This window comes from Protopterus annectens, chromosome 2.part0 (assembly GCF_019279795.1).
Source record: "Protopterus annectens isolate FY-2018-M chromosome 2.part0, PAN1.0, whole genome shotgun sequence".
NCBI lineage: Eukaryota > Metazoa > Chordata > Ceratodontiformes > Protopteridae > Protopterus > Protopterus annectens.
In genome coordinates this window covers 321433407-321449724 of record NC_056728.1, presented here as the reverse complement: position 1 = coordinate 321449724, position 16318 = coordinate 321433407, and the positions used below count along the sequence as shown (strand labels likewise).

Below are 16318 nucleotides of genomic sequence, written 5' to 3'. Positions count from 1 at the left end.
TGTTGGTTCCAAAGTATGAAAACCATGTTGTATTACTAATGTTCCATTTCCAAGCTGAAATGAAAATGGTTTTCCTAAATGCAGTTTGCACTTTTATTACGTGTATTGTTTTCCCTATCAGGTAATCAGGTTTCAAACTGTGGTCTCCTTTATGTAACAATGCATGTAAAGTCCCCACCACCACCACAAACACATACACACACATCACCAGTAAAAAAAAAACAACAATAGTGATAAAATAATAACGATATACATTTGGACTCAGGAATGGTTTTAGTGTAATCCATTGTTTTTAAGTTAGCTTACTTGCTGTTTGTTCAGTGTGTCATTTACATTATTTCGAAGTTTATCATCTGGAACTTTGCAGTAGAAGGGTTGGAACACAGGTCAATTTAGAGAAAAAAGAGAGAGAGAGATAGTAATAGTTGTGTACAAGACCTTCCCCAGGATTCAATAACGCTTACACCAAGTGTACTCTAGGTGTACACCGTTCTGAGTGAACACACAGCACAGACATACCTCACACATTCTTCCTCCTAATTTTAGTTTTCCTAATGATATTCTTGCAGCTTTAAATATTGACAGGGATTCATAAAAGTTACCACAAAATGTAGACTACATGTACACTTAATGTAATCTTTCTGAGTGACTATAAATCACAAACGTGGTAGTAATGTTCTTGAATACATATCTTGTACACTTAGTCTACATTCAGTGTAGGCTTTATTGAATCCAGCTGTTTATTTTGTGTTAGATTAACTGCTATTGGTCTTGCAATATCCATACTCTTTAGAATTAGGATCACTGCTTTTGCACAGAATGAGTAGTGTGATACATTCTGGCTCCCCAAAACCATGAATTTGATTAAACAGATTACTGAAGAATTGTTGGAGGCTTTTTGTCGTCTCGGCACAATTTATTAAATGAGTTTTTGTACAAATATTTTTCATTTAAATCTGGTTTTGTACGTGGGTTTATTATAACATATTTGGGCAGTTCATTTTTTCTACAGTTTCTTAGTTATTAATGAAGTGAGATGTAATTAGTTCAATATGCCAACCTAAATCTGTGCAGTTTTCAAGTCCTGTAAATGTTCTCCTTTAAATATTCTCAAATAAATTACAATGAAATCTGAAGAGATTGGGATTAGCAAAGAGAAAAAAAATGTCAGCATGACAATTTTTTTTCGTGGCTTAATGATTCAATGCCACAAGTAGTTTTTTTTTTTTAGTGAGCTGTCTTTCTACATTGATTTATCCCTCTGGAATTCTCACTGCTAATGGGGTTGTGTAACATTTAGTAATCCATTTCCTAAGGCACACTAGAAACTCGTTTCATGAAAGGTTGGTCACATCACAGAATGTCTGACATTTTTTTTTCTAAGACTGATACTCCAACCCCATATACAAAATGGGGAAAATGTGTTGATGTCAACGGTGACTACTTATATTTTAAAGGCCAAAAAAAGCTATCCACTTCATTTCTTTTGACACATATAATGCTGGCTGTTTCTACTTCTTGATCAGCTCTTTCCATACTATTTCAAAATATGCTACATTAGCACTGGTTTACTATAACATGTTTGACACTACTGTGGCCGAAAGTGCATATATCCGAAGAAAATGTTTGGAAATCACAACACCGACCACAGTAAATGCCACACTGAACATTTTAGTGAAGTTGAATGTCGAACATATTTTAACATGTTTTTCAGGGGGGCAAGCTCCCCTGCACCCCCCACACATCCCCTACTTATATATATATATATATATATATATATATATATATATATATATATATATATATATATATATACACACAAACTCTGAGATCGCACTACACTGAGGAAAGGGTACATTTCCCAATCCCCACTATTGTGCGATCTGCACTACACTGTCAAACCTTGCTATAGTGACTGTTCGCTATTGTAAGGTTCGACAATATAGTACTCGCACTAATGGTTCTGCTACCTGATTTACACACATACGTTAATCGCACACAGTGCGATCGACTATGTGATTGTAAACCGTTAACATTTTATGTTTATTGATTTGCAGCAGGAGCAAGAGAGACTATTAAAACTTTGTTGGTTGGGCTTTTTTGAGAGTGTTAATTGTTTTGAGCTTCCACTATTAGCTGTCAAAGACATTTCCTCAACAAAGCAACTTCCCAAAGATCCATCCATCCATGATTTCCCTGTTTTGCACATGGGACTGAGGTGTCACATCAACAGTTTCAATCATCTTGAGTCAATGTTATCAGCAGGTGGATAGCCCTGCCACTCAAAAATCAAATTGCAAACAAAATTACTGTAAGCATTTATCTGGAGATGGTGGTCCCCCAACACACAACTTATGTGGATATATATATATGTGTGTGTGTGTGTGTGTGTGTGTGAAGAAAGAGAGAGAGCTACTAACTCCATGGTTGCACAAAGCTGAAGAAGAGAGCAATCTCCCCAAAGAAAGGAATTACTGTTTGTGCACAATTAAAAGCCACACAACCAGTTATTCCCTACAGAAAAGAGTAATCGGGGAGCTGGAACTATGGGGAGTCAGCTGGTGATTCCTCAGAAAGACTGCTCTCAGGAAGTACTAGAGCAGCCACATTTTAATAAGAGGCAATCAAAAATATGAAATAAATCAAGGATGATAATAATAATGTCTTTAAAATTTATTTAATTTATATTTAAAATCAAGCAGAAATACAAGTCACATTAATTCATGTTAGGTAAAAGCAGCACTCAAATGTCTTGGCTTTCTATTCTATTCTATTCTATTCTATTCTGTTCTATTCTCTTAGGAAGTTACATGTATTATTTTCTTTGTCAGACTTTATCCTTTTTATTTGCAGATATAAATGAGTGTGAAGGAAATCACAGATGTCAGCATGGCTGTCAGAATATAATGGGAGGTTACCGTTGCAGTTGTCCCCATGGATACGTACAGCATTATCAATGGAACCAATGTGTTGGTAAGTAAAATGGAGGGAACATAACATGTTTGGCCACAATTTAAAATCTCTGTAATCATGTGATAACATGGCAGCACTGTAAAAGCTCTGTATGCAAATACTTTTTGTTTGGATCTTAGTGGATCCAATAGTTTATATAATTTGGGTAAACAAAGTTGTTTTATATGATTTTACAAAGCTGAACTTCTCAGTCAGTTTTTTCAGAGGTCTGCTAAAACAGATTGCACTTTAGTCTCATAAGAGAGTGTCTGCAATGATGAAATAAATTCACTTGGGATTCTGCATAGACAAATTATGAAACGACAGACTATGATATTGCAAGTTATGTAGGTTACCATTAGCACTAAGAATAACAGACATTATTTCTGTGAAGAGCACCATTCTTTCTCTACAGTCATTTCTATTGTAAATCTATAGTTTCATTCCTAACATTAAATGCTATATAGCCCCAATTTCTCATGATTCCTGAAAGGTTCATTTCCCCTCGTGTTTCCTAGAACTTCTATAGCTAACTCCTTCCTTACTGCCTCAGTGACACTAATGACTGTTACATCTGTATTTTTTATCGTTCTTGGGAATTTCTCACTGTTTGGCTTTATGCTGTGTAGTCTTGATCATGAGACCATTTATTTTAGACATTTCTATCCTGTGGTGCCTTCTTTCCCTGTGTCTTCTTTCATATTTCTTCCATTGGAACAGACATATTTAAACATTTTAGGTTATTTCATAGTAATTTTTGTGTAAAACACTATACTGCCCCAGTTACTGTCCACAGAAGTGAATTCACCCTCTTTGTCTCCTGTAAGACATAAAAGCTCCTCACAACACAATATTTAAAGTATGAACCCATACAGTAAGAATAGAAAGGAATGGGAAACTCTCACTCCTGCCTGGCAATTTCTTGCTTATGCATTTCTGCATGCTATTAATATGTCTGCTACATTTTTGTATTGTTTACGTGACTATTAAGTTGAGTCTCTTTTCCACTTACAGCCTGCATTTGCCAATACTTCTGATTTCTATTTAATCATCTGGTCTCTTTCTTTATTTTTGATATGACTGAACCTGTCAGTGTTCTTTATTACTGTTAAACTTAGGTAATTAAGCATGCTGACTTCATCAGACCAGTTTTGGTTTGGAGCAATGAAGTTGAAAAAGGACGGTTTCACTGTCTTGTGGTGGTACATGTTTGAGAGGCATTCCAATAGAGACACACACACACACGTACACACACACACACACACACACACACACACACACACACACATATGATTGTGCACATGTGTGTGTGCATGTGTATGTATTATTTTGAATATACCTGGGTCATGACTAAAGAGAGACAGAGAAGGATCAGTTCATAACCCATTTAATAAATAAATAGTAAATCCATCCAGGTGTTTCTGTAAGATTAAATTAGATGCCTCTAGGTAGGTTACCTGTTCACTTCTTCTACTGCACTGCATAAAAGGAATGACATAGAGGAAAAACAGTGAACAGAATTTGAAAGCCATTTTCCTTATGAAAAAAAAAATTCCTTTCATATTCTTTCCTTTTGTAAAATGCTGTTTCCTTTTTGGGTGTTTTGTAGTACTGCCATGGGGATTTTTTTTTGCTTACATACACATCATTCCTATTTCGTAACGAGTCAGTATTTACATTTACTATCACTGCCCCCCCCCCCATCCATTTGCAGTCATTGCAGAACTCTTTTGGTAGTTACTGCAATCTATATTTTTATAAATGTTTTCACTTAAATGATATTAGGTTCTTTTTAGGTTTTCAGTACTGAACAGATTAAGTATGTTTATATTATCTTTAATATCTGCAAACCATGATCTATGCAAGCTGTTAGAAACTATCAGCTTACAATATAAGAGGTGCCTAATTATGTACAGGGTCATCATTTTCATACTAACGTATCTCTTCAATAAGACATTATGGATTAAATTACCGGTCTTGCATCAACATTTGCAAATGAGCAAACACAAATGTTGTTGATAGTATGTGTTTGGCTTGACAGTTATTGACATAATGTAAGCTGTTTATAAAATATAGCAAATGCTCTGACAGTTAATGTGTTTATCATGACTTACAGAATTTGGTTTGAGATACTGAATCTAGTTAATGTTAACATTATAGAGATGATTTTGTGTTGAGCAGTTTGGCCGTTCATTCTTTCTTATCGGTCCTTTGACTTTCTTTTTTTGTAACTGTTTTTATTGTGAGTTATAGCTCAGTTCTGTCAAAAAGGCTTAAGATATGCTTATTCACATGCAAGAATTCAGAATGCAGCCTTCAATGATCCTTTTACAGAAAAAGACTTAAAGATCATTTTGCATTGTTTCTGTTGTTCTAGTGTCTTGTCCATGCTAATTCTTCACTACACGTTCTTACTTAAAATACTTTTTGATTTGACATTACTAATGTAATGTTACTCATTAGAAGGTATATAGGGCAAGGACACAGATGTTTCTACCCGAAGGTTTTCCTCAGATATTTTAATTTCAATCCTCTTCCTGTTTTCCCTTGGTGCTTGGGCTGGGAGAGTGAGTTGGCTGCTTAGAAAAACAGTGATTGCTCAACTGTTTACACATGGTGAACATGCATAAACTGTCAAAGCAGAATGCAGAAAATGTTTTTTTCAGCCAGAAAGCAAGGATGTTTGTTCTACTAAGTTTTTTTTTTTATAAGACAAGTAACCAAACAGGTAGTTGTAATGTGCAGAGAGAAAACATCAGTGACCAGGACACCACAAATTATAGTCAACCAATTTATTAAGTTAAGTACTCCGTCTCTGTAACATAAAAGACTTCACCAGTTCACCAGAACAACAATACTCTACCATATCTACAATAAATACTCTACTAGGCTTGTTCATGCGATAAAAGTACAGCAATCAAAACATGCTAAGCTTCATCCCATGAGATATCTTCAAATTTCATATACAGTGGAATAAATAATGCACATAAATACTAAAAATACAATGTCTTTAAAACACAAGGACAAGGACACAACTAAATCATAGCTTGGCTGCACCGAATATTAAGACACTGAGAATAAAAACATTTTCAGTAAGACCAGGCGCAGTATTGGTAGCCAATTTTAATTGATAGTAAAGCTCATGTTACTCAGTCATGGTTTCCCATGGTCCACCCCTGGGATTAAAAGGAAAATGTTCCAAATCAAAGAATTTAAATGAACAAGATACATATTCCTTGGTGTGCTTAAATAGAGCATTAGTTTCCACACCATGGGCTATGTCATAATTGTGTTTATACATTTTTTTCTTAATAATCTTTATGTCTTTCCAACATAAAAGACTGGACATTACAAACAATAAACTAAATAAATAACACCTCTGCTGTTACAATTGTGTCAACTAGTAGAATTTAATAGCACAACATCCCTAGCTCTCAAATAAATAGCATTTAAATCACAAACAATAGGACATCAGTTACACATCCCACATTTACGTATAAGTGCTCATAATCCAAGTATACCTATTGTTATAATCAGTATTGGAAGATTTGTTTATGATTTCCTTGATATTCTTACCCCTGTTATAAACAAAGGTAGGTTTTGTTGTAACAGCCTTTCCAATATCAGGAAAGTGCATCAACATATTTAAGTGCCTCTTAATTATAGTCTGTGTCCCTGGGATTCAGCAAACTTCTGTGCAATAATAGTTTATTCTTGCATGGAAGGGACCATTCCCGTGCAGCATGGCAGCGCACCTTGCATATTCATGAGGGCGTGCTGCCATGCTCTAATACAGACACCGTTCTGTGTACAACCACAGGGGGGGTGTCTGAGGGCAGTGCTCTCACTATACACATGCCCCTGCACTCTATAATTGCTGTACGGCAATGTAAAGGTAGAGAGAGGGTCCTTGGACACCATTACTTCTCAACCTCACAAGAAATCTGGACAAAGCCATATAAAACAAGGGACAAATGTGAGATATTGCTCTCACAAACTTATAAAGTCGATAGAATGACAGACATTGCATTAGTATGAATTTCCCAAAGGGTATGAAGTGTAAAACTCAAATGTCTGTCATTATTTACTAACTGTAGTCTTTAATGCTTTGCCACTAATCTGCCAGAAACCCACAATTGTATGAAAAATGGACCAAAAATATAAGGCAAAAATCTGGACATTCTGTGAAAATCTGTACAGTTGAGAGGCATGGCGGGCACTGTTAGTATCCGTGGAGCATACCTCACAAATGCAAAGCCTGTCATGTCATCACCGTTTGAAAAGCATAGCCCCCCACAGGTAATGTTGCAGAAAGCAATGTGCATACTCCTATATTACAAAAATAAAACACAACAGTTTAATATTTTTTTTTTAGTCCGCAATAAAGTTTAAGCATAGCTGAGCAGGTGTGTGCATTGTGCAGCTCAGCTCAACCTAGCTTACACATCACAAGGAGCTAAATAGGAATATACCTTAAAAAAACAGCAATGCAGAAGTAGTGAAGTGGTTAGAGCATTCACTTTGTGAGTAGTCATTTCTGATTCGATCCCCATTAAACCATTTTACATGTGAAAGCTCTACATAATTTTTTTAATAATTAGGTAGTAAATAACATATATTTGTAAACCGGAGTAGTGTAGTTGGTCCAGATGTGAGGTGGAAGTGTAATAAAGTTGTGAAACCCCCATATAAACACAAGTGCCCTATACAGTATAGTCACACAAGAATACATGTAATGAAAGCACATAGAGGGATGTTAGGGAAGGTAAACAAAATTATAATATGTCCGGCATGATAAATCAATCCCATACAGCTGATAGTCTATAAAATAAAACTTAAGCAATGCTAAGCATTGCAATGTTATGCTTACCAGGTGAAAGCATTGCTTAAATATGAATGCCAAGTAATGAGTAGCCCAGCTAAGTGGATTTGCCCATTGGTAAGCAGTGCTGAACCTGCCCCTTTAAGCATTGCCAACCTTAGCTGAACAGGTTTGCCTGTTGCTTAGCTTAGCTCAGCATATTCAAAACCATCCAATCACTGCAAAGTGTGGGAAATTGGCCATATTTAAACCTCGCAGCCGGGAATACAGCCCATAACCAGTTGTAGCTCCCCACTGTAGGCAGTATGGCTGGTGTTAGAGAGAGCATGCACTTTTAGGTGCAGCACTAGGGTATATAGGAGTCCATGGTAGGACTTCTTGTGAAAAACCATGACATGAGACTGCTGCAGGACCAGTTCCAGGGCTCCCAATACAAAGTGGAGACCTGGTTAAGTCTCGCCCATGATCTCACCAGTGCCACTGGCATCCCTTGGACTGGTGAGCAGGTCTGGCACCACTATGCTGACTTGAAGTGGAGGAAGAGGGAGCTCTTGGACCAGTGGGTCCAAGAAGCATGGTAGAGGGGCGATGTTCCAGGCATGTGTAAGTATTCATATAAATAACTGTTTACCAAAGTCCAGTCTGTGTATGTGATGGATAGGTATGCATAAATGTTTCTCTATCTTCTTTACAGCTCCAGCTGAGCAGGCTGCGAACCAGGAAGCCCATGCAAACAGGTTGTAAAGGCTATGTTGTGAGGCTGCTGCATAACAATCTAGCTTGTAGTATTCATACCAAATAAATATAAAGGAGTAAAATGTCACCTGGCAGTATTACAAATGGGTATGGTTTGTACTGAATAAACCAGACAATATTACAGTAATAGTCTCATAGGTTCATAGGTTGGTACTGAGCTATCTGCCCAAAGGCATGTATTAGCCCAGCCACGTTGTGCGGTATTCACTGCCCTTTTAGTAGCTCCCTAGACCCTTGTACTAGCAGCTAGTACCCTTGGCCCCTATCTAGTAGTGATGTTGGTGTGATCCCTGGTGTGAACTTTCTGTTACCATCCACTCATCAAGGTTCCCCTTGAAGAGTGATAGTGATGGGCTCTGTCTTATGTAGATCGGGACCCTGTTCCATAGTAAGGAAAGTCTCTGCGAAGGGAATCTATCCCTCCAGCATGTTCTATTCATTGTTGTGTTGAGGTTTATATCCCTAGAGCGTGTAGCTCGAGTAGATTTGGTTTTGCTAAGATGGAGCATGTTCAACAATTCTTGGTTGGACATGGCTCTGTACGTTAGACAGAGATCGCCTCTGAGAAAGCAGTATGCAACAGAGAACAGTCTTAGCTTTTTCAATCGTGCTGCATAGAGCAACTGTTTGAGGCCAATAATTCTCTTGGTTAGGTACCTCTGTGGTCTCTCCAGCTGCTGGAGATGTCTAGCCAGGTACATTCCAATTGGTGCATTGTACTCAATAATGGGTCTGTTGAGGGAAGAGTAGAGGGGCACCATTACATCTTTAGATCTTGATGCGAACCCTTTCATGATCAGATGGGTCACATAGAAGGATTTTCTAACCACTTTTGGCAACATGGTTATCAAAGGAAAGCTGGCTATCTACTTGGGTCCCTAGATCCCTTATTTCTTCTTCAGATTTCTGGGTTTACCTCTTATGTTGTAGTTTGCAGGTACTCTGTTTTTTCCAAAGGGGATTACTACGCATTTTTTTGCATTTAGCTTGAGACCATGGCTTTGACACCATGCATTAGTCTCATTTAGGCCCTTCTGGAGGATCTCCATGTCGGCCGGAGACTCTATTATAGCACCCAGTTTGCAGTTGTCCGCAAACTTAGTCAGCCACAGCCCTTCCGTGCTTGCCTGTACTTCTGAGAAGTATATGCCAAACAGGAGGGGCCCCAGGACAGAGCCCAGAGGCACGCCACTCACTACTGGTCTGGATTCTGACATAGATCCCGCTACTCTTACTTTATAGGAACTGTCTGAGAACCAGTTTGCAATCCATCTTGTGATGTAAGGGTTTATACCCAGGCTGGTGAGCTTATCAATAATACCCGAATGGGGAATGGTGTCAAATGCTTTAGCAAGGTCAAGGTAAGCCATGTGTACCTCCTTTCCCTTATCTATAGCCTGAGTAACTGTCTCAAAGAAATCCACCAGGTTCAGGAGGCATGATCTGCCCTTGATGAAGCCGAACTGTGTGGGGTCCAGCGACTGGAGGTTCCAAATCTCTCCATTTATGAGTTCCATAATGATTCGCTCCATAGCCTTACAGATCAGACTGGTCAGGCTTATTGGTCGGTAGTTCCCAGGGTCAGTTGTGGCCCCACCCTTGTATAGCAGGACCACCGTTGCCGTGCGCCTCTCTCTGGGCACATATCCTGTGGAGAGGCTGAGACTGAACAGTGTATTAAGATGCAGGGTTAATTCCCTTTGGAGCTCACGTATGACACAGCCTGGAACACCATCTGGTCCCATGGAGGCAGTGTTTTTAGCTTTACATTAACTTTTCATATAACTGCCTGTCAATAAATTCAATAAGGTGAAGTCCCAAGACTGGAAAAAAACTGTTATCAGCCTCAATTAACAGTTGAGATTCCTCATTAAAGACTACAAAGTTAGCTGTGAAAACAGAATTGGAGCACATAGTAAAGACAACCACAAGGCCTCATACAGTTTTGTAAAGAATCTCCATGGCAATACCAAGATCTGCTCTGAGCTACTAGGCAATGGTACCTCCTAAACTGAGTCAACAAATATTGCCAATATACTGGCTGACATATTGACTGCAAACTTTACCCCTCTCTCCCCCCACAAAGGACCAATCACAATACCAGTACACTGCCATGCACCCAGTATTACTGCTACACAGGTTAAAATACCACTATCCAAGGCCAAGAATACAGCTTCTATGGGACCTGACAATATCCCTGGCTGTGTTCTACATGAACTACAGAGTGACCTGGCACATCACCTGTGTGCCCTGTTCAAGCATAGCCTCACCTCAGGCTTTGTCCTTACAGAATTGTGCACTGCTACAGTCACCCTTTTCCACAAATGATGTGTGACTACAGACCCTGGGAAATACCGCCCCAACTGCCTGACAAGTCTGTTATGCAAAGCTATGGAATGCATCATCATGCACCTTATAAACAGGGATATGGGAATCTGCAGATTCAGGATCCCACACAGTTTACTTTTGTGAAGGGTAGGTCATACCTGTTCAATCAACCTGGTAAAAACTTCTTGGAGTCAGTCACCTGAGCTGTGGATGAAGGCAAGGTGGCACATACAGCCTACCTTGATCTGGCCAGAACCTTTGATAACAATCCCCACTCAGGAATCATGCAAAAACTCACTAAGCTAGGCATCAACCCCTGTATCACTATGTGGGTTGCAAAGTGGGTCACAGATAGGACTCACAGTGTGGAAATAGCTGACTCCAAGTCAGACTGCTGAGCAGTCATAAGTGGAATCCCACAGAGATCTGTCCTGGGTCCTCTCATGTTTGGTATCAACTTCTCTGAGGTCCATGCCAACATCAAGGGACTCTGGCTGACAAAGTTTGCAGACAATTGCAAGGTGGTAGCTATTATTAACTACCCAAGTGATGTTGGCAGCCTATTGAAAGACCTCACTGAGACCAATGACTGGTGTCAGAGCCATGGCCTTAAGCTCAGTGTCAGAAAATGTGTTGTCATCCCCTTTGGGAAAAACCCTGTTCCCATGAAGTACCACATTGATGGTAGTCCCCTGAACAAAGAAAGTGTTATAAGAGATCTGGGTACACAGGTTGACAGAAATGTCTCGACCACCACATTGCCACTGTGGTCACAAATGCCCTCTATGTGGCACATCTAAGTACTAATGCATTAGCATCCAGGAAGGAAAAGGTCATTGTCCCCCCTGTACTCTTCTTGACAGAGTGACACAGTTTGTTTCAACATACATATTCTGATGGATGTGAGGTAGGTAAAAGAAATGTATGTCCTCATTTTCTGACAACAATCATATCATTACAGTGATTTACCAGAGAAATGATAATAATCTGTAAAACAAATCAGAAATATGAGCAATAAACCTGGACATCATGAAACAATCCAGCCAGTTGACAGGTATGCTCAGAACCCAATTATGCAATGAATCTGGACCAAGGCTGACAAAGTGGTGGGTAGAAGCCATGAAAATTGGGATGTAGCTGAAGTACTGGCATAAATTAGCTAACACAGTTGCTGTAGTAACACCATCATGTGTTCTCTAAGATATATTTAGTGAAATAGCAGAAGTAATTGAATTAGAAAATCTGCTATGGGTCATTACACATGTATTTGCAAATATATCAGGCAGTATGGGGATGTAACAGCACTGACAAACAGACACCAGTGTGAAAGTGTATATCCACAACCAATATCAGCACAGTCACAGTCACATCTATGTAAGTCAAGTGAACAGTTGAGTATACAGACCGTGTGAAAAATATATCATTGTTTGCCACTCACACACTAGCCCTACATATACAGTCCCAATTCTCAGTGTAGTCTGAATCCTGACCTTAGTACAGGACATGTCTCAGTCTGCCCCTACAAACACATACAGTCAATAGATCAGCAGAAACTGCAGCAGCATGCACAGTCAGATAAAGAAGAAGCCATAACTCATCCACCCCCTCCATACACAGCCCAAATAACATGTACACATGTGTTCACAAATCTGGGGATATGTCCCCCATGTTGTTTGGCTGTCTCCACATGCCCTGTGACATATTGCCACCTACTGTATGTGAATCTGTAGCCCACCACCTCTGTAATGTCCCTCACACAGGCAAGGAAATGGGGCAAGGCCTACATCAAGGAATGTCTCATATGTCGGAACTAGCAGTGGTATCCAGGCCCATAGCACAATACTGTGTGGGCACCTACATAGTGGTATGGCCTTAGCAGTACCTGAAATCTGCACATCTGTAAAGAGGACAGACAGAAAGTAGATTGTCAACAGGTTATGCATTAGGATGAATGTTTTGAAAGATAGAAATCTGAAACTGAAAGGTATAACACTACTACATGACGGCAGTCCTCAATGACATGTCCAAAAAACATAGTAGTCTACAGTTAATAACAAAATAACAGATCAATATCCAATAGGAGATACATAACAACAGGATAGTCAGCACTCCCAGCTTTGCATGCAGGGGTGCATGGTTCAAGTACTACAATATGCAATCTACTTTTACTTGGAAAAGCAATATTAAAAGTACTAACGTAATGATACAATATGTGTTAAACTATTTTTGTCAACCAGTGCATTGTAGCTGGTGTAACATACAAGTAACCTTATGTGTATTTTTTGCTGAGTATTTTTTGCTGAGTATTTTTTGCTGAGAATTTGTAGTTTTATCTTGATACTTTACTTATTACCAATTATGTTCAGCACACCTGATGTGCTTCAACATACACAGTTTAGTGCACTAACACAGGTATTTGTATTAACTCAGTTTTACAAACACCAGCGGAGTTTTTATGCACTTGTAATTATTATTTCTTTGCCTCACTAGCTTAGTAGTAGGCTAGATTTACACATTTTTTATAGACAACGCTAGTTGTACTTTTAGTCCGACTATTTGGATTTTTAGCTTTTATTTTAAAAGCAGTTTTTAGTCTAGTTGTGTTTGCAAATAGGGCGTGTCTTGTAAGCCAGCTTTCACTTTAAGTAGTTAATTGACTTTGTAAGTATTAGCCCAGAGAGTATTTAAGCTGTGACTTTTTGTTTTTCTTGATCTGAAGAAGTTTGTTTATTGGAATAAACAAAAAGCGCTTTATCATTTCATTCTGTGCTACTGTGTGGTTTCTTCTCTATTTTGTTTTTCAGTTAACATACAAGTGTGACTGCATATAACCTGGGATACTACCCATGTATAAAACAAATACAAAGAAAAAATATTGTGGTATTACCTATGTATACCCAGGTGTCTCATACAGTATAGTCATACCCCTTGCTACTGTAAGGACAGCACATAAAAGCACATTATGTACAGGAAATTAAATACACTTATTAAAGCTGTCATTACCCTCCTATTTTATCAGACTGGAATGTGATCAGTGGTTACCAGGACTGAGCTATGCTTAGCAGGTTTCAGCATTGCTTAAATGTAAATGCTAAGCAGATTTGCTCACTGGGAAGGAAAGCCGACATGGTGTAAGCACCTATTCATTTAACCATACAATAGCACCGCTTAGCGTCATGCAAACACACTTAAAGCTGCTCAAAACTGGTTTGCTCACTCTGTATCCAACAATCCTTGCTCTGTCTAAAATAAACAGACCTTGCAGGTCTTGAACCCAGGATCCTATACACCATAGTCAAAGCAATTTACCAGTAAGCCATCTCAGTTGCATGATTTTAGGATGTTTTCTCAAACATACCCTTCTTTACAGCCAGTTTACAATAGGGAAGAAACACTGTGCAATTAGGAAGGATTGGTATATATATATATATATATATATATATATATATATATATATATATACATACATATATATATAGATATAGATATATAGATATATATATGAAAAGAAACATATACATAGAGAAAGAGAGAGAGACAGATATGTATGGAGATACATATATTTGTATAACAATATATATAGATATATTACCAATAAATTCTTGGGTGTATATATATATATATATATATATATATATATATATATATATATATGTGTGTGTGTGTGTGTGTGTATGTGTATGTATACAAATATATGCTTATATATATATATATATATATATATATATATATATATATATGTGCATATATTAGTATATATATATATATATATATATATATATATATACACACATATTATATATATATATATAATATATATATATATATATATATATATATATATACACACACACACACACACACACACACACACACACACACACACACACACACACACACACGCACACAAACACACACACACATATACCTATATACATACAGTGGATATAAAAAGTTTACACACCCCTGTTAAAATGCCAGGTTTTTGTGATATAAAAAAATGAGACCACAATAAATCATTTCAAAACTTTTCCCACCATTAATTTGACCTATAACCTGTATGATTCAATTGAAAAACAAACAAATCTGTATGGGGAAAAATTATAAAAAATAAAAAACGTACAATATGCTGGTTGCATCAGTGTGCACACCCTTAAACTAATACTTTGTTATGTGTGCACACCCTTAAACTAATACTTTGTTGAAGCACCTTTTGATTTAATTACAGCATTCAGTCTTCTTGGGTAGGAGTCTATCAGCATGGCACATCTTGACTTGGCAATATTTGCCCACTCCTCCTTGCAAAAGTGTTCCAAATCTGTCAGATTGTGAGGGCAGCTCTTGTGCACAGCCCTCTTCAGATCAACCCACAGATTTTCTATTGGATTTAGGTCTGGCCTCTGGCTGGGCCATTCCAAAACTTTAATTTTCCTGAAGTCATTCTTTTGTTGATTTAGATGTATGCTTGGGGTCATTGTCATGTTTTAAGGTGAAATTCCACTTCATATTCAGCTTTCTAGCAGCTGCCTGAAGGTTTTGGGCCAAAAATGACTGGTATTTGGAACTGTTCATAATTCCCTCCTCCTTGATTAAAGCCCCAGTTACAGCTGAAGAAAAGCAACCCCTAAAGCATGATACTGCCACCACCATGCTTCACTGTGAGGATGGTGTTTTTTTGTGATGCAAAGTGTTGTTTTACTGCCAAATGTACCTTTTGGAATTGTGGCCAAAAAGTTCAATCTTGGTCTCATCAGACGATGACACATTTTCCCACATGCTTTTGGGAGACTTGAGATTTTGTTTTGAAAATTTTAGCTGGGCCTGGGTGTTTTTTTGTGTAAGAAAAGGCTTCCATCTTGCAACCCTACCCATAGTCCAGACATATGGAGAATACTGGAGATTGTTGTCATATGTAGTACACAACCAGTACTTGCCAGAAATTCCTGCAGCTCCTTTAGTGTTGCTGTAGATCTCTTGGTAGCCTCCCTGACCACTTTTCGTCTTGTCTTTTCATCAGTTTTGGAGGGACATCCAGTTCTTTGCAACGTCACTGTTGTCCCATATTTTCTCCACTTTTTGATGACTGTCTTCACTGAGTTCCATGGTATATCCAATGCTGTGATCATTTTTGTACCCTTCTCCTGACTGATACCTTTCAACAATGAGATTCCTTTGATGCTTTGTAAGCTGTCTGCGAACCATGGCTTTTGCTGTAGCAGGCAACTGAGTAAATGTCAGGAAAATCCTACTAGGACAGCTGAACTTTATTTGGGATTAATCAGAGTCTCTTTAATTGATGACAGGTGTGTACCCAAGAAGACTGAATACTGTAATTAAATCAAAAAGTGCTTCAGCAAAGTAGTAGTTTAAGGGTGTGCACACTTATGCAACCAGCGTATTGTATGTTTTTTTATTTTTTATATTTTTTCCCCTAACAAATTTGTTTGTTTTTCAATTGAA

At 38.1% G+C, this 16318-nt stretch overlaps 1 protein-coding gene across 1 annotated transcript in view; it reads left to right on the top strand.

Annotated features, from left to right (window-relative positions):
* Nucleotides 1–16318, top strand: part of FBN2 (fibrillin 2) — a 2449070-nt gene that overhangs the window by 2350358 nt on the left and 82394 nt on the right. Inside the window, exon 62 of the mRNA XM_044060803.1 lies at nt 2854–2973. Coding sequence (XP_043916738.1) covers nt 2854–2973 — 120 coding nt within the window. The remainder of the gene's footprint in view (nt 1–2853; nt 2974–16318) is intronic.